The sequence below is a fragment of the Macrotis lagotis genome, chromosome 7 (genome assembly GCF_037893015.1).
Source record: "Macrotis lagotis isolate mMagLag1 chromosome 7, bilby.v1.9.chrom.fasta, whole genome shotgun sequence".
In the NCBI taxonomy this organism is placed as follows: domain Eukaryota; kingdom Metazoa; phylum Chordata; class Mammalia; order Peramelemorphia; family Peramelidae; genus Macrotis; species Macrotis lagotis.
The window spans coordinates 155,692,497-155,716,555 of record NC_133664.1 but is presented as its reverse complement, the minus strand read 5'-3'; the positions used below and the strand labels follow the sequence as shown (position 1 = coordinate 155,716,555).

General features: G+C 34.0%; 1 protein-coding gene across 4 annotated transcripts in view; it reads right to left on the bottom strand.

Annotated features, from left to right (window-relative positions):
- Nucleotides 1–5,211: 5,211 nt before the first annotated feature.
- ORC5 (origin recognition complex subunit 5) overlaps nucleotides 5,212–24,059 on the bottom strand; it is a 90,724-nt gene continuing 71,876 nt past the window's right edge. For all 4 annotated transcript variants that reach the window (XM_074193984.1, XM_074193985.1, XM_074193986.1 and 1 more), the window contains 2 exons: nucleotides 12,140–12,252; nucleotides 5,212–7,347 (listed from right to left, as the gene is read on the bottom strand). In XM_074193984.1, coding sequence (XP_074050085.1) covers nucleotides 7,302–7,347; nucleotides 12,140–12,252 — 159 coding nt within the window. In that variant the 3' untranslated portion in view covers nucleotides 5,212–7,301. The remainder of the gene's footprint in view (nucleotides 7,348–12,139; nucleotides 12,253–24,059) is intronic.

Genomic DNA, 24,059 nt, shown 5'->3' with positions numbered 1-24,059 from the left:
TGACACCAAATTTGATGTCTTCCTGACTTTGGGGCTGGTGCTCTCTCCACTGTGCCATCTAGCTGTCCCTCCTGTATCATTTCTTAAAGCACAGTAGTATGCTATCACATAATTTGTCCAGCCTTTTCCCAATTCATGCTCCCCCCGCCTTAGTTTCAAGTCAAAAACATTCTCAAAATAGCTGCTACAAATATTTTTGTACATGGGTCCCTTCCCTTTTTTTTTTTTTTGCTACCTTTGGGGTATAAACATAAAAGTCTATTAGTGGTATTAGTGACTTTGGGTCAGAGTATTTACTCATGGTTTACTCTGTTAGGTCCCACTTCCAAATTGCTTTCCAGAATGGCTGGATCAGTTCACTAATAGTGCAATGTTATCTTTTCCTATAGATCCTCCAGTCATTTGTCATTTTCCTTTTATGTCAACTTTGCCAACCTGATCAGTAGACTCTCAGACATGCTTTAATTTGCGTTTCTCTGATTAGTGATCTAGAGTTAATTTTTAATATGGTTATAGATAGCTTGGTTGTCTTCCTTTGAGGACTGCTTGTTTATATTTTTAGCATTTATCAATTTAGGAAAGGCTTTTATTTTTTACATGGACTTAATTCCTTTATACATCTTGGAAATCAGGTCTTCATCAAAGAAAACTGACAATTTTTACTTCTAGTTAACTGTTTTCCTTCTAATTTAACTACTAGCTTTGTTTGGGCCAAAACTTAATTATATGGAAATGAAATTATCTAATTTATTTTCTGTGATACTATCACTTGTTTAATCAAGAATACTTCCCCATCCATTCATCTGAAAGGAAATTTCTTCCTTGTCCTTATTTGTTTCTATTATCTTATCTTGGTAAATGTGTAAGATGTTGATCTAAGCCTGATTTTTAGCCAGTCTCTTTTTCAGTGTTTCCAACAGCAGTTTTTGTCAAATAGTGAGTACTAACTCTAACAGCAAGGAGTCTTTGGGTGTGTTGGACACACTAGGTCACAAGCTTTGCTTGCTTCTGTATGTTGTGCATTTAAAGTCCTTTGCAATCTAGTCTATATTTCTAGGTTTATTAGAGTCTAACTACCCTTGTCGCCAGATAAATTGATGTTATTCCTCCCCATCTACCACATTCCAATTCCCTCAAAATCTATCCTTCTGGCTCATGCCGACTCCCAGCTCTGGAATGTTTCTCTTCGTACTCTGATCTCTTTGAAACCTTAGCTTTCTTCAAAGCTCAGCTCAAGTGACATAGCTGCCCCTGCTAGATAAATATTTATTGACTGACATCAATTGTATTCATTGAGTAATTTTCCCTACTGTTCTTAAAATTTTATTGTTTTTTACCCAAGAAGTTTCACTTTTATTTGCTCACAATGAGAACATATGCAACTGTGTGTGTATATATGTATAAATATGCATGTGCATGCATACATTTATATACACAGATATATGTATAGAGAAAGGATTCCTATTTCCTAAGTCTCAAAGTGACTTTCAGATTGTTTTTCCCATTCAGATATAGATTTAATAGCTGAATATTTTAATCAACATTTGGCTATGAGGGTCTTTTCTCCATAAACTCTTATTCTCTAAGTAGTTTCCTAAATATTCTGAAAGACTTATGTATGGAGTTGTAGGGACTTGACACATTGCCATTTCACTGTACCATTTATCTATATGTAATCTCTCCTTTTAAATTCTTGGTTTTGCTAGCATGTAATTGGATATGGTAATTTCTGATAGTTGTTTTTATTACTCCCTTGTTTTGATTTCAACTTTTGGGCATTTTTTTTATCTTACTGAAACTCACTTAAGTTCATTTTATTTGTAAATTTTTAAAAACCAGTTCCTAGTTTTATTTATAGAGACAGGTGGATCAGTGGATAAAGTGTTAGACCTGGGGTCAGGAAGAACTGAAGTTCAAATTCTGTTTTACACTCTATTCACCCTAGGCAAGTTTCACTGAAACCAATGGAAAAGGAAATGCAAATCACTGTATCTTTGCCAAGAAAAACTCATGGACAAGCATTTGTGGACTATGATCCATTGGAGAAAATCAGATAGGACTGAACAGCCATGATTTATTTATAAATAATTGCTTTTGATTTGTCTTTTTTTGATTTTTACTTTCCTTTATATGGCATGGGGGATTTCTAATTTCTTGACTTGTGAACGTTTATTTGTAAACCCAATTTATTGACATTTTTCTTTCTCTTATATTGATAGTTTCAACACATATATTTTGCCCTAAGGACTACTTTAGTTACATGCTAGTGTTTTGGTATTTGGTTCTTAAATTGGTTTAAAATTTTGACAAAATTGCTGATTCTCTAATTTGTTCTTTCACTTTTTCTTTTGGCAAGGCAAGTGGGGTTAAGTGGCTTGCCCAAGGCCACATAGGTAATTATTAAGCGTCTGAGACCGCATTTGAACCCAGGTACTCCTGACTCCAAGGCCAGTACTTTATCCACTACACCACCTAGCCGCCCCAACTCATTCATTCTTGAATATTGTATAATTGTCTCTAAGTCTGTAACTTTTCTTCAAGCCTCCTCTGATTATCATTTTTATTACACTGAAGTCTGTGAAGGCTGTTTATTATTTTTACTTTTAATATTTCTGCCTTTTCTGGGGTCACTGAAGTCATTATTTTATATTTGGATAACTGTATTTCAATATAGTTGGTTTCTTATGTGGTCTTATGTATTTCATTTTATGAATTAAAAAAACATTGTCTTGCTTCACCAGACTACCAGACTGATCCAGGACATAAAAAAGGTTAAAGAACCACTACTCTAGTGGAAGTTGGGCTTGGTTGTAATCTTTCAAAATGTCATCTTTGCTGGAAGTCCCAGACTTCTTTAGTTATGCCTAGAATCTTTAAAAGTCTTTTTAGCTCTGCCTTGGGCATTCATGGTACACAGAGCTCTAGAGTTAGAATTTTTGCCACTCAAAAACATACTCAAATTAACTTTATAATTCAAGATATGAGAATACAAGAAAGAATAAGACAAATTCAATTGGGCTGGAGGATTAGGCCTTTTTATGAAGGCAGGGTGTCTTTGGATATGAGAAATGTGCAGTGTATAGGAAGGATGGGTGGTTGCCAGCTGAGCAAACCCAGAACAAGGTTCATCTGTGGTATAGTTGTGAGTTGGAAGGAAATACGCAATTTGGTAGATTCCTATTTTAACTAATTATTAGTGATAGCTAGATGCTAAGCTCATTTGTGTCTATACTACTGGAGTACAAGTGCTGTCAAAATATAAATATAAAAAATAAAAAGTGAGTTATCTTTAAAATAATGGTAATTTAAGATTTTGGAACCAATCTAAATTACTTGGGGAAAAGCTTTGGTTGTCCAACCCAACTTTCACTTCTATCATATGCTCTCCTGAAGAAAGGATATGTACCCCCTTCAAACTATGTTTTACACTGGACCTTATAGATTGTTCTCTTGTGTTTTTCACTTAAGAATTCCATTTGCTCTACTTCTATAAAATCCTTCAAGTGACAAACTCACCCAAATAAGTTTCAGCACAAAATAATTACCATTAAAGAACCAATGTCACAGACAAGATTTCTTTTAAACTTGGACCCAAAAAACTCCCTATGATTAAGCCTAGATTTGAAAGAGAAATCAGCAATACTTCTTAAAATGCAAAATGGTAACACTAGTATTTTTAGAGAAGTTTTTTTTGTAAGAACATGTATTAATTTGTACTTTTAGCAAGGATCTATAGTGTCTATAAAGCTGAGATTGCAAAATTGATTCCTAAATTCCTTTAAAGACCAGTGAAAGTAGTGAGAATAAGATCATCCCATGGATAAACTGTGGCAGAAAAGTTTCTCCAAGACTGAGAGAGAGTCAATGTCAGATAATACAGCTGTTGTACCTGATGTTTACAGAGAGTTGAAAGCCTTACTAACTTCCCCATCATTGTCATGCATCAACATGCCAGGCAATGTTGTTGTAGGAAAGCTTTCAGGTTACAGGAATGAATACATTGATGATTTTCTTTGCTCTACTGAATTATTCCTTCCTCATACTGTGCCTCATGAATGTCACTGCTGGAAAGTGAACATCAACTGTATATTCAATGTATTTAACTGGAAATTTGATTGGAAATTTGATATCTCAATATGAAAGATGTCTTTGAGCTCTACTAAGCATTTCCAAAGAAAATTGTGTCAGCAGATTAAAATTACATACAAAATTAGCTAAATTTATGCTCATAAGATAGGCAGTCATATTCAGGGGTAGATGAAGCATTCAAAAACGAGGAGATAGCTGAGTACCAACCTCTGTTTAATTACTTCAAATGATCTAAGATACGGGGGAAAAAAAAGGTTAGATGAGGGAGCTTTCAGGTATCACTCAACAATTCTCTAATTTACATAATTAGTTTCTGAGTTATATCCACTGCTGCTTGAGCCTAAAAGGTATGTCATATACTTTGGAAAAACTGGTCTTAGAGTTGATGCTGTCACTAAAACTCCTTTACTTTCCTTTTCCCCTTTTTTTGGTGAGAATGGCAAGTGTGCCAGATTTCCTTTCATTTATAGTTTATGATTATCATGCCCATAAAACTATGGTTATTTCAAATAGCTGGAGTTAGTGATAACTGCTAATTAATGACATACTGACCACACCCTCTGGGGTCAGAGACTATTTTTTTGTCTTGTATTCCCCATGTCTTGTACAGTGTTGGACACTGTGTTTAATAAATGCTTACTGAAGTTATGCCATATTTTAGGTGTGATTTGAAGTCTTCCTTTACCCTAAGAAAAAAATTTGGTACTGAATGCAGGACCTCAGAGGTTTTCCAATCAAATCTATTCAATTTAGAGTTGAGGAAACCAAAGCCTAGGGAGATTCAGTGATTTGCTCAGAGTCACAAGGGAAAAATATGAGTCTAACTCTTCAACTTAAATGTGAATGGATTAAAGAATCCAACAAAACAAAAGACTGTCACATGAGATAAGAAAATAAAACTCCACAATCTAATACTTCTAAAATACAAAGCCAGTCACTGATAAAATGGAAGAGCATCAGGTTAATCCCAAAATAAACACAAAATAAACAAGAAAATTGTACTATGCTGAAAGAAACCATAAACATGAAATATTAAACTTGCACATAAATTCCTTTGCATTAACTGAATTACAAAAAGACAAATAGTAATACAATAACAGCAGATGATTTTAATGCTGAATAACTGGAGTAGAAAGATAAATAAAAGGAAAATAAAGAATTGACAAATAGTTGGAAGAACTAAAGCTAAAAGACATGGCATTTTCTAAATAGTATTACTAATGAATATATATACATATATATTTATATAAAAACTGACCATATAGTAAGACACAGAGAGTTCCAAGATCACACAGGGAAAATCAAAGGTGGAATCTGACTACAGAATCAGAATGCTTTCTATTGTATTACTGATCTGCCATAAGTATCTAAAATTCCCAGTAGAAGAAAATCTTATTATTGGTATATGTAGGCCTCCCATGTGGAAATGTGAACATCCCATGAGGGTTAACACATTAAACACTTACTAGCTTGAAATCATGAGACTCATAACTTGTCAAGACCCAGAAAGGAGATTCAAAACTAGTATAATTGAGTAAGCCAGAGGAAGAGTGGATAACCTAAATCACAGGTGTGAACCCAGATCACAGATATCAAACATGTAGATTATAGTATTCCTAACTGAAATCTAAATCAGATTAAAATGTAATCAAGAAATATTTAAAAAAATTAATAAAAATACAATTAAACTTGGGGCACCTGGTATGAAGTTATTATAATAGATGTTGGATGTGGGAGGAGGCAGACATCTTAAAAACAGACTTCAGTTCTCTCTGTTTGTCTGTCCTTCTCTCCACTTCTTATGTATTCCAATCAAACTAAATCTAGATCAACAAAAAACTTTTAGAAAATACATTAAAGCAGGCTATTTAGGTCTAAGCAGCCACACCTCTTACTTGAATTGGCTATACAAAAATGGCTTCATTTTTGTGGAAGTTTAGGAATCCTAGTACTAGAATCCCACAACTTTCTCCATGTGTTTAACACCGGTCCTGCCCTGACATGACCAATGTACTCTAACTACCGGTTAAGATGAAGTCATTCCATTCTAGAAGGAATATACTAACACTCACTCTGAAGTGTTCTTTCTGGAGAGGAATTTCTTTCCCTGTTCTCCTCTATCAAAAGAAAGGTATAATTTATGTTTCTCTTTTCCCATACCTGCTAAATACAGGATATGCATCAAATGAATAATTACATGTTTAATCTGTATTTTTGTGTTAGTAAGTTATAGTTCCTATGTGACAGGCAATTACCGTACATAAAAATTTTTTATCTGGGAGTACGTAATATGAGTGTTTCTCCAAAAATGAAGTGTATGAAAATTCCATTTAAACAAGGCTCTTTTATCAAGCATTCCTAAAGAGTTTAAAACAATTTTCAAATATTCAAATATTAATCTGCAAGTGCTCTCAAAAAACCAGGTTAGACAAGAAAAATTAGAACCAAGGTCTATAGTTGACAAAAGAGACACAGTATAAACTGTAAAACTTTTAATAGCTAGTGGTTAAAAACAAAAGTTAACAACATTAATAAAGCCCTAGTTTGGATAGCTAATTGCAAATAGGTATCCAGATAAGTATCACACAAGCACTGTCCAGGTTGGCAGTTACTAGATTTGGTCAGAGATGCAATGCTGATCTATGTCCCATCAAAACTACCTTCTGTTTTGAAAAAAATTACAATCTACAGAGATAAACATTTAGGTTTAGATATAACCATATATTTATTACATTTCACAATTCCAATCTTTTAAAATCATGGCCTTAGGAAAAAGCTGCTTTGGCAGGCAATTGCAAAGTCTCCTGCAGAGAGGAAGTGAAAAAACTGGGCATATAAACAAGGGCTGCTGGCACGTTCAAAGCGCAGGGGATAGTTCACAGAGCAAAATGCAGTCCTAAGTAAATGGGTTTCAGGCAATTTCAGTGTTAAGATAACATCATTAAGAATAGAACAGATTGTGCTCAAACCCTGCTGTTTATAATTAACACATTGCTTCCAAATACTCCAGGGTCTCTGGTAAATAGTTCTCTGCTCAGATCCACCCAGACCAATCAGAGTATTTTCATCAGATGCCATGCTGGGCCAGCACCTGTTTGGACAAATCCAATAGAGCCAAAACACTCCTCTCCCTGGCCAGCTAAGTGATGGATGAACACAGCTTGGCTTAGTCACTGTCACAGTGTCCATATGTGAAGCCGGGAAGCTTGTTTTCACAAGAAATCATACAAGTATTTTATGATGTCGAAGTTCACCGTCCTATAAACAAAAACACAGAACCCGTTAGCATCACCACTCCTGGATTGCTCAGAACAACGTGTGTTTATGGAGAGAACACGGAGGGATATTCACAGTTAAAAGTTTCCTAATCCACTATGACTCTGCACATAGCTTCATGCCAAGTCTTTGAAATGCTATTAGCAAACAATATCTGAATAAAGTTTTTGCCAGACTTTAAGTTTTTTGAGGGTATTTTAAAGAAATAAAAGTTAGTTCTAACTCTGTAAAGATTCTATTTTAACTATGCCACAGAAAGCTGAAATTTAGTTTGCCAGCTACTTGTTTTTTTGTCTAATAAACAGGATAAAGTAATTAGAGATGCAAAAGTATTTAAATCTTTTGTGCTGCTGAACATTGTTTATCATCCAAACCACCTGTTTAAGCATTACATACTGCACAGCTCATCTGTCCTCATTGATGATGCTCATTCTTTCAGTCCTTTAACACTAGTTGACCTGTGTTTGCATTGTAGCTAAATCTGTAAAATCCAAGAATGAGATTCAACAGATAGATGATGTGAATGTGTATTTTTGTACTCTGATGGCAGGCAGAATAAAATAGCAGTGGAAAGAGACATATAATTATTTTCTTTTCTCTAAACTCATTCTTCACTACAAATATTCAGACTTAGAGTTTTATTATTTGAATAAATTATCAAAATAATTAGATATAATGATCTAGCAATAAGTATAAAATGAAAGGCTTAACACTGAATGCTACAAAAATAATCATCCATATGAGAGTGGCATATTAAAGATTTGCTAATTGCATCTTATTTATTAAACTATCATCACTGAATGTTTTTGGCTATCATTTTGTAACTTTTAAAAAAAGTTTCTGGCACATTATTAACACAAAAGATATTTCAAAATAGCTGATAATGGAAACTATTTGTGAAAAAACTATTTAGTAACAGCTTAAGTAAAGCGCCAGGGTGTCAGTGGTATCTGTGGCAGCTAAGAGTTCAACTTTAAGCATCTGACTAAAATGTTGCCAGTCCAAGGAATGCTAACCTTACCAAACAGAAGAATCATATTCAAAAATATTTCTTATGTAGCTGACATTAAAAACAGAGCCATTAAAAAGTTAACAATAAAATATTTCAATGTTATAGAAATGAAACATTTGATTATACAACTTTAATTTTCCTCCTCATTTTAAAAATATTTCTTCTCTGCAGTTATAGAACCAGAAAATTTGCAGAGAAAGAAGTACAGATAAAGGTAAGATTCAGGTAATAAAACTGAATTGCCTTTTTTGGTAGGGGGAGAAAGAAGGGTTTTCTAAGATATCCAGGGTATGGCAGGTGCTTTTCTATTTTAAACTGAAAGGGAATTCACATTAACACATTCTTAGGGGCAAAACTATAAACTAACTTCCAATTTCAAGGACCAGTAGATAAAGTGGATTTGATTTTAGGGCTTAGTGTCTGCGTGCTTTTAATTTTTTAAATATATGAAGAATAAAAACTAGAACTTCAGATGATTTTTAAAAAAGGCTAACTAATTTTAATGTACTAATTGGAGAAAGTAATATAAATTGTAAGGAAATGTTTGCTTAAAGAAATGCCTGAGAATGAATAGCTAAACTTATTCCCTTAAAAAAACATACATCTGAAAAGGAATTGAAATTCCTAATTTTCTTTACTGCAGGCAATCTACCAACTGATCCCAGCAGATCATCTTCCAGGGTATTGACAACTATAGGAGAATTTAATTGTATGCCAAATTGGCAACATCAAGGATGATATAAGGTAGTTAAACTCATAGCAGCTTCTGTTATAAGAATAGTGGATTAACAAGCCTTAGATCAATCTATTCTTAGAGAAACTTTTGATTTGTGAGGGAAAAAATGTGCTTTGCAAGTACTTTTTCTAACTCTTCTTGGCTTTTCACATCTATCAAGTTCACTAAGTACAACTGTTTCTCCCCTGAAGAATGAAATGTGAATTGATTTTTTTTGATGATTGATTTCTTTTTTAAAGCAAACTTTATAAAAGAAACGGGCCATGAGTATGATAGAGGGAAAAAGGCAACCAGTTTTAATGGTGATTTGTCTAGTGTCATTTTAAAAAACAGAATTTAAATGACTTTAGGATGAGTTGAGCAAACAGTTCTGGAATATTAATTTAATATTTTTTCTTTCTATCCCATCCCTTTGTCTTTTATCCTTTTTAAAAGTAAGTCTTGTTCCTAGAACCAAATGACTATAGGTTTTAAGAATGCTTTAAGGTTAACACATCTTAATTTCATTCATTCATGTGTAGTATACTCTGGGTAAACAATCTGGTGACTTATAGTTGCACATATATGAGTTACATACTGTTAATTTTCTTTCTTATTTTGTTTTTATTTTTAGGTTTTAGCAAGGCAAATGGGGTTAAGTGGTTTGCCCAAGGCCACACAGCTAGGTAATTATTATGTGTCTGAGGCTGGATTTGAACTCAGGTACTCCTGACTCCAGGGCCGGTGCTCTATCCACTGTGCCACCTAGCCATCCCCATACTGTTAATTTTCAAATGAGACTAACATTTTGTTTTCTTTTTTTTATAACCATAATTATGCAGAAGGAATTCAATATTATTAAATAATCTCTATTCTACTGCTTTCTTAAATATATGTAAAAACTTACAAGTTTTTCTGTGAAATCATTTTCCCCTTAATTAAAAAAAAATTTCTCTTTCTAGTGCATTAATTAGGGAAAATTTTGAAAACTGTTTAAATAAAAAAGAATCCTTATTGGAAGCAAATATAATAAGACTTTAATGACTTTGCAAAAACTCACCTTCATAGCTAAAGTTGGAAAAAATGCTGTCAAAAATTTTGAAGTCAGTAAAACTTACAAAACAGATCAAAAAAATTCATTTCAATGAAAATGTTTTTTGGGGGTTAAGGGTTTGGGCTTAGGATATTAATACAATTTTAAAAAGAGCTTCTTTAAAAGTCCTACTGTATATTTCAACTACTGTTGTATCTTAACAATGTATAAGAGCAGAGAAAACATATACGAAAAGATTTCCAGCTTAATCAGCAATACATGTAATGGAAAAACCACTAAATTGTAAAGAATGCAGGATTTTAGTTCTGGATCAGTCACTGGCTAGCTCGGTCTTGATCAAATCATCTACCTTTTATGAAAGGATTTCCTTCTCTCTAATGAAGGTGACAATGAGGGGATAATTTCCAAGATCCATTAAAACTTGCTACTCTGTAGCACTCTATTAAATAAAGAAGAACCTGCTTCACAAGATAGTTATTCACCCTGGTCAATATTTCACTTCATTTAAGGGAAAGATTCGTGTTTTTATGAAATTTACAGAAAATGGTATAGAAAATGTTCTTTAAAAATTGAATAGCCTTAACAATAAAGGGTCTGATTCTGCCAGTGACAAATATCTGATTTTAGGCAATGCGGCCCAGTGTATAGTGTTGAATTGGATCCAAACCCTACATCTGATACATAAACTATGTGATCCTGGGCATATTAGAACCGTTCCTCAGTTTACTCATCTGTAAAATGGGAGTAACAACAACTATCATAGGATCCAATAGGATGCTGTTTGCAAATCCTGAGTGCTATATAAGTTTTAGGTAATTTTTAATTGTTTAGTATTCATTATTTGAGGAATGCTTCTCTCTTTTGATCAAAAGACACTCATGAAAAGTAAAATGTATTTCACTCTTATGGGCAGGTATATACCTAATAAATATTGATTTTAGAAGCTTAAAACTATAAGAATCTAAGCCAATCTATCCCTACATGAATTTCAATTTGAAGATGGAAACTACTAAGTAATAAATTAAGTTGCAAACTATGTAAAAAAAGTTGAAAGAATGGAAAAGGAATTTTTTTATGATTTTTTTAAAGATTAAACAAACAAACAAACAAAAAAAGACTGGATATATTAAGTATACCAAATACCAATATGGACCAGTTGGTTTTATTTTGTTCTGTGTCCACAGACTACATATTTCTAACTCTGACTGGTCATTTTGTATATTTGTAACATTGGTATGAATAAATTTATCAAATGAAAAAAGATGTATGCCCCAATGAGGTCAGTGGTAGAAAACTCTTCTTAGGGCAGCTAGGTGGCGCAGTGGATAGAGCACCGGCCCTGGAGTCAGAAGTACCTGAGTTCAAATCTGATCTCAGACACTTAATAATTACCTAGCTGTGTGGCCCTGGGCAAGCCACTTAACCTCATTTGCCTTGAAAAAAAAAACAGAAAAGAAAACTCTTCTTATATGATGCACTACAAATTAGAAGACAAAGTGAGTTTAAAAAAAGAAATGTACTGGAACAAGTTGGGCGGGGGGGGCTATAATCCTTTTTAAAAAACCATGACCTATAACACATTCCAGTGATGCTGGCATCAGCTAAAATATCCTTATACGTCTCTTTTGGAAATATTTTATTTCATTTCTGATCAAAGCAGCATTATCTGTCTAGATCGCCCACCTTGTTCATTAGACTAGGCTCTGAATGACAGTTTTTGACTATTTTCAAAAATTAAATACACTCTCTAAACTTCCAGTGCATAAAGGATAATGGATAAAGATTTACCACACCTAGGAGAATAGAAAGAAAAAAGAATGGCTCTGAAGGCATTTCCAAAAGAGGCATGAGCTCCCAGTTGAGTGATTCTTTTTTCATTCCTGGAAGTGAAATGAACTCTTCTCTTTTAAATAACAAACATTATTACTTTTAGATATATCATACCACTTTCATAATTTAAAAACTATTACATTAAAGTCTATTTTGGACTGACCTTGCAATAGCTCTGACAAAGTCTAAAGACACAGTACATTTGTACTTTGGTCCATCAAGCTGGTCATCATGGCCTACCAAAGTTAACAGCTGAAGGGTCACAAGAGAGGTAATCTAGAAATGAGAAAGCATAAAAGTTTTAATTTCTTATACAAAGATGCATTAAACCATCATTTCTATTTATAATCCAATATAATAATTTTAGGACCTTTATAAAGACTCTATAGTTGCAAAGGAAAATTGCAAAGAGAATGTAGTTGCTTTGAAATTTGTATAAGACATATAATTTTTTAAACCATTTAACTAACATATAAACAAGTATTGTTAAAGGTTTTATTTTCCGGGAATACTCATTTTCTTTTCCCTGAACAAAATACTTTGTTTCAATAATGACTCAGAAGTATGAGAACTGCCCTGTTAAAATAAGAGGAATCAAAACACTTTCCCAAAAACATATCAATGTTTTTTGAAGTTCCTATCCAAATACAGAAAAAGATAAAAAATCTACAATCCTTGGGAATTAGACAATGTGCAGTCTTTAAATTTTTCTCTCTCTCAGATTTCAGGGCTTGAACAGGCAGGGGAGTGAAAACACTAAAAAGCTATATAACCCATCTTCTGTCCCTGTCCCTGGGTTGGTGTTCTCTTAAAACTGAATAATGACCAATGAGTCAGGAAAATAACCTAAGGCTTGGATTTAAAGCAGACAGATTAAGATTTATTAAGTCAAAAACCAAGTAGTAAAACAAAACATCACAGGACCACCATCTAAAGGATTAAGGCTTGAAATCCAGGAATGATGGGTGCTCCAAGCATTAAAAGGCTAAGCTCATGTTCATTCCATACTCACCATGTTACCATGGTTGGATCAGCAGGAGACAGAAAAAGGTAGGGAAAAGAAGTAGAAATCTGTAACTTTGATGAGTGATCTCATTCAGGACTGTCCCATAACAAATAATTTAGCACAAGAAATAATTGTACAAATTGCATTAGCCAATTCATCTAAATAGGAAATGATCACTCAGTCTAACTTTTTAAAGATGCCCAAGAACAATGAAAAGAGCAACTTGTTTTAATTAAAGGAATTTCAGTCTTTTAAAAACTAACTATCCCTAATAAATTCTACTCTGAACTTTCTTTGTTTTGAATTAACAACTACTAATTTATTTGTTTTTCCATTAAATTTATTTTTATAAGAAGGAAATATGACCTATAATCCCTATTAAAACAAATCTCTATTTGTGTCAACGGGAGAAGCATAGTAATCTGCTATTACAATTCCCCTTTTACACCCGAGTGCATCGTTATTGGCTAATCATTCTGCTGGATATGCTTGTTATATTGGGTTTGCTCCTTATATTCAGGGACTACCAATGGAATAAAGTTATATCCCTTAGAAAGAATGGGTATGAAGCTCATAAAGATTCCAATGAAAACACCAAAATAAAGTTTAGATAGCTCTTAGAAGTGAGACTCGTCTAAACATTATATATAACTTTTTAAATCATCTTGTTCCATTATAATTGTTTTGGCATTATTTAATAATCAATATATCAAAGAATATTCAGCATTAAGGAAGCAAAAAATTAAGATATTTTATTTTCAAGAGGTTAAAAACTAGTTTTAATATTCAATATAGTATTCCTTCAAAATTATTGATAAGACAAAGAAATCATATGTGACTTTCTGCATCAAATCTGGAAGAGACTTTTGATCATCTAGTCCATTTTCATTATAAAGCCAAGAAAATTAAGACTTAAATCATGAAGTAAATTAGAGGCATAACCAAGATGTTCTACAATCTAGGCCTTCTGATTCTTAACCCAGTGATTATTTCATTTTATACACACACACACACACACACACACACACACACACACACACACACACACACACTCTTTTTCAGAACAGGCATTTTTACCTATCACCAACTTTGGATGCAAAAACTAATCTAATAGAGCATTTCTAGCTAAACTCTATCAAACATAAAGAGATTCCTAGGGTCAAAGCTCACACCCAGTAAGGGTGTCATAGAACTTGATATGGAGGGTGGCACCTGATATATGCCATGAAGGAAGAAGATTTCAAAAGCAAGGAATGAGGAGAAGAGGAAGGGGAAGGGAAAGATGGTCCTCTAAGACCTAGTAATAGTGTGAGAAGAGGCACAGCAGTAAGAGGAAAGAGTAAGATATAAAAAAAAGTGTCGTTAGGAATGGGAATAAGGATGAAGCACAAGTTAGATGGCAGCTGTTTTCTGAGTGCTTTCCAGTAATTCAGATTGGCTAAAACAAAGAGTGCACAAAGGAATGTACTATGAAATAATGCTGTAAAAGCTAACTGAATAGGTTATGAAGGGCCTCAAATGTTAGTCAGCAAGATGGTCATTGATGAGAAGTACATTTCATCAGAATAAATGCCGAATTACACATCTGTCTTACTCCTGATTAAATATTAAAACATATCCAGTACTTTATATCTGTGGATTATTTTCCTGACTCTTAACTTCTTACAACATCCTACTTTTGCTAATACTTTTGATATCATTTTTTAAAAAAAGTGGTATAATTTTGGCAGTTTTCAAAATTTTATTGGAAAATATGTATGTATGTATGTATATAGATGTATCTATCTGTATTTTGCTGTATTCTTCCATATCCATAGTATTTTATACTTAGTAAATTCTGTAACAATTTATAATTAGAAAAGCATATTCCTACTGTAATAACTGTGATTATTAATATTTACATTGAAATTTCATCAGAAAGATTAACATTCTGATTTCAATGCTTTAACATAACATGAGTCTGAAACTAAATGCTGAGTGTGAATCTCCATCTTTTAATAAATAAGTAAATCCTTCTTGAGTATTTATTAATTTGTAACAAATAAGCAGCATCAAATGGAAACATTTGCACACAAATTTAACTTAGTTGCCTACACTTGTCTAAAGCCCTCAGGTATTGATAAATAAGTATGTACAGATGTTACCAAGCAATGTAACCAAGGGTAGTTTGAAAGCCAGATGCTTTTTCTAAAAAACATTTCATGCAAAATTACTATCCAGGAGTTAAATTCAATGACCCCAGCACAAATTATGTTAAGATTAAAAAAAAAAAGCTGTCCTGAGAGAACAAAATTGTTTATATTTCATTTTTTTAGAAATGAATAAAGACAAAAGAGAAAAAGTGGTGCTGTAAAGCCAATATGATGAAGATAATTCATATGAACCATGGGTAAAAAGAGAATAATAGAAATAAGTGTATTTAGGTCTTAAAAAAGCCATTTCCTATCATTCAGTTTTTGTTTCTATAATTACTTTGCCACAAGTATGATAATTTTAAATATAAATTACTAAGCCAATTTGAATTTAGTAGGTCATCTATAGAAGATAAGCTAAAGTCTTCATGTGCACTACCTTTTAGTCAGCTACTGTTTTGCCATGAATTTTTCATTTGGAAAACATTGTTTAACTTACATGTGTTTTTCTCTTGTCATTCATGAGTAAAATTCCAAGGATCCATGATTTGATAATAGTGAATGGAAGGGAGCTTAAAAATCATCTAAATTACAGCTTCTGAGAAAATTTTACATTAAGGTAGAATGACTTGTCTAACATCAAATAATTAAAGGCAGAGTCCAGACTAGAACTCAGACTTTCAAAGTTTTTTCAGTAAATCAGCATTTGAGGGAGAATGAACCAAAATTGGTCATTCCACATGTATTTACTAATTGCCCACAAAGGTTATAGAATTGCAAAAGAAAACCTAAGTTCTAAATATTGGCTCTAACTGCAAAATTAGGTCAGATATACTATATCTCATAGAGATTTGCTCAAAATCAATAGGATGGTAGGGCCAATCTTCTTGATGAGGAAGGAGTAAGCTGCTCAAAGTTTAGTATGGAAGAGAATTAATTCGACTTCATTGGTATAGGAAGGTGCAGGGCAATGGCCATATACATACATACATATATATATATATATATATATATATTAAGATGACAAAAATGAAAAAGGCATTATTAGAGATACTATGGAAGGTCAGGAAGTGAGTTGCACTATTGGAAGAGTTGCAAATTGGTCCAATTGATCTGAAAAGAAATATGGAATGATATGTCAAGTCAATAAACAATTCATTGACACTACTACAAGGTATATATCCCAAAGGTAAAAAATAACTCACTTCTACAAAAATGTTTGTAGCAGTTCTTTTTCAAAAAATTTGAAACAAAGCAGTTGCCCAGGAACTGGGGAATGGCTGAACAAACTGTAATACAGGAATATAATGGAATATTCCTTTTCTCTATGAAATGATTGTGATGAATTCAGAGAAATCTGAGAAGACTTGTATGAACATGTAGAATAAAATGGGGCAGAGGCAGGATAGTAATTTACACAAAAAACTATAATGTAAAGTGAACAACTTTGAAAGACTATAGAATTATAATCAGTTTAGTTTGAAAATCTATAGAATTATGAACCAGTTATGATTTTATAAGCTAGCATGCCACCTATTTTTAGGCAGAGCAGCAATAGACTAAAGCTGCAAAAGAGATTTTTCAGACATTGCCAACAATCTTTTTTTTTACTTTACTTATTTGTTCAAAGGGAGGATGACCAAAAGAGAAGGTGAGAGTTAGTGGGTAGGGGCAGGATGCAAAAAAGGGAAAAGAATTATTGAAAATTAATTATATGCAGAAGAATATGAAAAATATCTTCCAAAGGAGACAAAAACAGGGCAATTTTGTTACTTCAGGGCTAAATTTAACATGCATAGTTCAATCCTTATTCTTTGTATACTGAGATGTTTATGTTTGTTGATGATAGAAAAAGAAAAAAGTAATATATGGTTTTGTACAGTCTAATCTTCTAGATGTCACAGTGAATAGAGAGTGCCAGATATGGAGTCAGGAAGACCTGAGTTCAGATTCAGTCTCATTCACTAAACTGGGAGGCCCTTGGCAAACCACTTAACCCTATTTCCCTCAGCTTCCTCATCTGTAAAATGAGCTGAAGGAGATGAAAAATCATTACAGTATCTTTGCTGAGAAAATCTCAAGTGGGATTATGAAGAGTTACTGAATTTATTTCTGAAAAACAGTATACTATGTCTTTTGGCACTATTTCCCCTTTAGAATCTAATTTTTATTGTAACTATTTTTAGTTTTTTTTTTTGCAAGGCAAATGGGGTTAAGTGGCTTGCCCAAGGCCACAAAGCTAGGTAATTATTTATTGTAACTTCTAACTCTTAGTCACAAGCTTTAATAATATCCTCTTCCCTTAAAAAAAAAGTTTTCAAATCTCTGTACCCAAAACAGTTTCCTTTCTTTTGTTCTCAGATTCATAATATAAATATATTATGACCAGTGACTGCATTGGGGGTTCTCAAGCATGATAAATTTATGAATTAATGTCCTTTAGAATGACTACTAAAACCTAAATCTTTGCTTAATCAATCAATATTTATTAAGTCAATCATTAAGTGCTAAGGTTCAAGATTAGGTACAAAGACAAAAAGGACAGTCCCTGTTCTTAAGGAACTTATATTCAAAATAAACACCTTGTACTTTTAGCACAACTATCATTGTTTTAAAAAAATTGTGTTAGGCTGAATTTTTGTTAGAGAATTTAAGCGAATAGATATCTGTAAAATATAAGCCTCTTATTTTTTTTTCTTGTGACAAGTAGTAGATACTTAAGAATGAAACGGTATTTAGTTGAAACTCTGAGGTCACAATTTTATAGCATTTGGCCAAACTCATAAAGATACAATAGGGTAAAGAGGATATCAAAAGAATTTGTGAATGTGAAAAATGAAAATAATAATCAGCATTTTACCCATTATATCATTTTCATTGAAGTATCTGATCTTCAGAGTTTTTCTGGAATTGTTCTAGTGTAAACATTAACACTGGTCCCTAAATTTGTCTAGTATAGTTGCAGTTACATGGCATAAAATAAAAGTCTATGTATGGAATTCTAGTTCAGAGGTTCCACAAATGTCTCTAAGATTCCTCTGGCTGATAAATTTGTATCTACCTTGAATTATGGCAGTGGAAAAAGCACCAATAAATTGCTGTAAAGCTCTGAGTTTAAGAAAGGTGAGATTGACCAGAAGGGTCCACAGATAACTTTCATTAATTTACTTATCTTAAATCAGCTTGGGGAAAAAAACAAAACAGCTAGTATATCTAGCTAGCTTATCAGACAACTATTTTAATTAAAGTTCCAACCAAGAGAATTTTCACTATGGTGGAGGGACACTAATGGGATTTTCTTTTGGGAGTTTTTAATTTTAAAAGTCTGAGAAAAAAAAAGGCTCTGCAAAATGAACAATCAAATAATCCATTGAGATGACACAGAAATAAAGCATTTTCTAGTATTTATCTAGAGAAAGAATGTAATCTTAACTATTCTATCAAGTCACAGACTAGTTTTATAGATAGTTTTTAGGAAAAATGCACAGAATATTGAAACAGAACCAGAAACCAAAGAGAGTATATCAATTCATCAACAAGAATTTGAGAGAATGTGTGTGTGTGTGTGATAGAGAGAGAGAGAGAGAGAGAGAGAGAGAGAGAGAGAGAGAGAGTGAGTGTGTGTGTGTGTGTGTGTGTGTGTGTGTGTGTGTGTACATAAATACAGGTTAATGGTGAGGCAGGCATTAGCTATAAAGGTAGAAAGAACTGGATTTTGAAAGAAATGGGATTCTAAGTGATGGAGGTGAGAAAAGTGCACTGTGGACATAGAAGATATAGAAATGGGACATGGACTAGAGTGCGGGGAAGGAAGTAAATGAGTAGAATGGGAGGTGTGAACACAAACATCTACAAGCACTGTGCTAAGCACTAGGATAAAACTACAACCAAGGCAAATCATCCTTTCCCTCAAAGAGCTCACTTTCTTGTTAAAAAAAATTATTAATTTAATGAGACCCTCTCTTCCACTTAGCTGAATAGACAACGACTCTCTATGAAAACACAAATAGATCTCTATGGCATGGAGCTTCCTTTTGACAAAGAGCCCACTACTACAAATAGCCAAGGTTTGTTTCACTTTTGAACTTCCTTCATGTCTCTTTAAGCCAGTGACCCTCTTTTTTCCTTGGCAATCTGGTGCCTAGCTTCTCTACTTACCCTCATCCTACATCTTTTCTTCTAACTTTATAACAATCTCTGTAGCAATCTTTATAACAACTAAGCTCAGTCAAGCAAAACAAATCTGCACATTTAACCATGTCCAAATGTATCTTCATCCCTGTTGGGAGGTGGGTAAGCACATTTTCTTTTCAGTTCTCTGGTCTCACGCATTGATCAGTTCTTAAGGGCTTCATGTTGGTTTCCTTTACAATGTTATTACTCAATAAACTGCTCTCCTGATTTTTCAGTCTGCATTAGATCATGCATCAAACTCCAGCAGCAAGACAGAGTCAAGACAATTGGTGAAGGTTCTAGATGCAATGGATGATCCACTAAGCCGAGCACTCTGAGGCCATCGAAACAAAATGTTCTCATCTGCCCATTACTAGGGGAAGACTCACACACCACATTATCCTCAACCTGGGTTAGCCTTTTCTGTTTAAATGGTTTACCGAGGTGGCTGGGTCAGGTGGACACCAAATGGTAGAAGGCACTGCCTACCAACTTGAAGGTCCACAGAGCTGCTATAATGACCTCAGGACTGTAGACTGAGCCATAAAACTGAATTGTTTCCATTTGAATGGTCTTAGGAATATTCTAAAGTTCACCTGGCATGATAAGGTACCAGACAGCAAGGTCCTTTCCTACTAAAATGCCAAGTATTCAATCTCTACTGCAGAGTACAACTCTGATGGGCCAGTCATGATGCTGAATGACAAATGTGCATTTGTCTAAAAGACTATTTTTCCGTGAATTTATTCAAGGAAGGTGCTCCCGTGATGGTCAAAGCGATACAAGGACACTTTCCAGTTATCTCTCAAGAATTCTGGAATTGATAGAATGACATGGGAGATGCTGGCAAAGGACCATCTAGCGTGCCCACATCAAAGAAGGCACTGGGTTCTATGAGCAAAGACAATTGAAGTAGCTCAAAAGAAACAGGAGACACACAAATTTAGAGACATTTTCACTCCAAATGTGCTCGGCCTGTGGAAGGGCATTCCAAGATTATATTGATCTGATCAGCCAGAGTAGGACATACACTTCCTTGAATCCCACATAGTTATATCATTTTGGTCCTCTTTGGAAATGAAGGACAGCAACCAACCAACCAACCAACCAGTTCACGCAAGACTTGCCCAGATTTCTGTAAAATTATCCTTTTTGACATGCAATAATATTATTCATAAACCATAATTTGTTCAGTCATCCTTAACTGATGGTCATTGCCTTTGTTTCCAATCCTTTGTTATAACAAAGAATGCAAACATTTTTGTGCATAAAGGTCTTTTTACTCTATTTAAAAAAATCCTTTTGGGGTTTCTTTAGGTTAAAGGCTAAGCAGCTTAAAGACTTTGAAGGCACAGCTGCAAACTGCTTACCAGACTAGCAGGACCAATTTACTGTTAAATCAACAAGGAAGTAATTTGCCTGACTTCTCATAGAACTTCCAACAATTGTCATTTTCCTTTTTTTGTTGGTCACATTTGCCAATCTAATAGCTGTGAGATGGAACCTGGGTTATTTTATTGTGCCTCTCTTTATTAATTATTTTGAGCTTTTTTATATAGTGTTTGATAATAACCTTTGAGCACTTTAAAAATCTGCATTTTCCTCAACATATATTGCATGAAGAGATACTAGAAAGGGTGTGTGTGGGATAGAGGGATGCAAGGTTTGGAAATCATCAGACAATGAGAGGGAGGGCTGGTTTCAAGCAGCAGAAATATAAATCTCATGTATCCATGGAGTTTATGATTGAGGAAAAGAGTTCAGGTTTTCAGTGGAATGAGGTTTAGGAAGATGACCACAGGGAACTGATATGATTTGGAAATGACTCTAGAGCACTGACATAGTCAGATCTGTGCTTTAAGAAAAATACTTTTTTAGTGGTCTGGAGGATGGGTTGGAAAGCTGAAAAACTGAATGCAAGACAGATCAATATGGAGACTATGGCAACAGTCCACGCAATAAGTGATGGAAGACTTTGAGCAGATGTGCTAGTCACATGAGTGGAGATAAAGGGAGAGAGATGGGAGGTCTTGTAGAGGCAGAAATAACAAGGTTTGGCAAATAATTAATTTCTTTCATAGTTGAGGAAAATGCTCTTGAAAAGCTCAAAAAAGTGAATGGATTTGCCCTGCTAACAAATTTCTTGTGCCTCCTTCCCTCTTCTTAGCTAAACTATTGAAAAAAAAAAAATCCTGAGCCTCTCCATTTCTTCTTACCTCACTCTTTTAAACCCTTTGCAATCTGATTTATGAATCAAGGAAACTGCTTTTCCAAAGTCACCAGAGAGCTATCATTGAATGGTTTCAGTTTCCCTCATTTTAGGGTTTTCTTGGTAAAGATACTGGAGTGGTTTGCCATTTCCTTCTCCAGATCCTTTTACAAATGAGGAAACTAAGGCAAACAGGGGTAAGTGATTTGCCCAAAATCACATGATTATTAAGTGTCTGAGGCCAGTTCTAAACTCAGATTAACGAGTCTTCCTGGTTCCAAGTCCAGTGTTCTATCCACTGTGCCATCCATCTGGCCACTCAAATCTTTCACTGCGAATGTGCTTTCTATCTCAACTACTCTTGGTTGTTCTTATAGTAATAAGAAAGTTTGAGAATCTTTTGAAGGAAAGAAAAGACCTCTAAGAAAAAGAAATTAAGAGGATCATTCCAACATTATGTATAAAATCAAATGATATGGAAACAAAATCCTGTTTTTCATGCATAATCCTCCTTTGGGGTTCCAGTTTATAAAGAAAGGCCTTTGTAGTGTTTGCTAACATCAGAACAAAAAAAATGAGAGAAAAAAGGGTTCCCAGGATTGAGGAGGTGGTAGAGACCTTCCAGAAAGGCATGACACATCCTCAGCAGGTGTTAAGAGTTCAAAGAGCTTGAATGGTCCTCTTCTCCTTACTGCAATCATAGGTAGTTATTTTTGAGCACTGGTCATTGAGAGGCTCAACGGCTCTCTCCAGCTGCTGAGGAGGCCACCTCTGAAGATGCAACTGGTTCCTGAACCAGGCCAGGGCCAATCTGACAGTCACAGCCTTTACCCAAGTTCCCCTTTTCAGAATAGAACTCTGCAAACTGAAGACAGTGAGGCACAGTAACAAGAATCTCAATGAAAGGCTGTCCCAACTTCTGCCATCTTTTCATTAATTCTGCTCTGCTGTGAGAATCTATCTCTTCCTTCTGTACTGAAATTCAAATGCTATCATCAAACCCTTTTCAGTCCTGTGGCAAATTTCAACCTTAAAACCAAGTCCTAGACCCTCCTGCCCTAGTTTCTGGCTCTGGACTGGTATGGGGAGAAGGCAAGGAAGGCAATGCTACAGAAAATTTGATGTAAGATCCAACTAATTTAAATTATCCAGAGTATTTATAGATGAAAACTGGAAGGAAAACAGAAAGTGCCACAAAATGGAAATAGCTTTGTCAGAGTTTCTATAGTGATCTATTCTCATCATCAAAGAGAATGGAGTCACCACACTTGGAAGCAAACATGAGGAAATGGAAATGGCACTTAAGAAGATAAAATTGTGGAGAGAGGCTGGATCAGATTAAATATATACAAAATAAATCTGTACTTTATGCATTTTATGATATAATTTTGAAAGCACTCAGTGCTCAATTTTGAAAACATCAAAGGGAAGATACTGAAAGAATTGTGGAAAAAAATCATGGATGATATATTACTAAAAATGTACAATTGAGAAAAAAAATCTAACAAATATTGACTGATATGCCTGCTTCCTCATTCGTATAATTTCTTTGTAAGACTGTCCTGTGCACATAATTTATCGGTTCATTGAGGAATATATAAACTAACAGGATAGGCTTTTGTAGACAACTTTACAGTCAAACTGAATAAATATGAAGAGAATAAGATTCTGTGGTTGTTAAAAAAAAATTGACTCAGTGGAGCAAAATGCGACCTCTAAGTTGACTCTCCTTTAACAAGGAGTTCAACACACACACACACACACACACACACACACACACACACAGACACGTATGTATGTTAAGTTTTTACAAAAGTCCTAGTTATATGTGATCAGGATTAATTTTTATCAATGGTTCTCAATTATCTGTGTAAAGCAAAGCAATGTACTTACGAAAGGGTATACTGTTGTCCTAAAGAGGAGAGTGTTTGTGAAAGGAAGAGTGTTTTCTGTACAAAGATTAGATTCTCCAGATAGTCTTCTTTGCAAATTACAGGGACTTTTCAATGATATGACAGTTATTCAAAAGTCATTCATACACTATTCTAAAAAGAAAACATTATTTGGCAGGGAATGGGGAATTCATTAAATTGAAAAGACCTAGAGAAGGTCCTCAAAGAAGTTGGATATTTTGTCTATGGAATATTTATGAGTTAGAGGTACACTTGATATGAAGGCTTATGCTGAGGGCTCTCCTGGAATTAACTAATGGAGGAAGTACATCAATAAATTCAAGGTTTTCAATTCAGTACTGAAAATTATTTGGGAAAGTCTTTTACACTAAAACTTCTGAGTATAGTCCAAACCACAATAAAACCTAATCAGGAAATATTTAAACCCCCTTATCCAAATATACAATAGAGAAAATGTTAATTTGTGAGTTTTTAAGTCAATATGTAGACATCAGGGATCCATTTCTATGTCAGTCTGACATTACTATTTTATACAAAATGAAATGTAATAGAAATTTTGAATAAGAAAATAGAGAAAATTTGGCAGATAAGTTAGCATGAATATTTTGAGCTCATAAAATATTTTGGGAAAAGGGATGGTAGAGAGATTA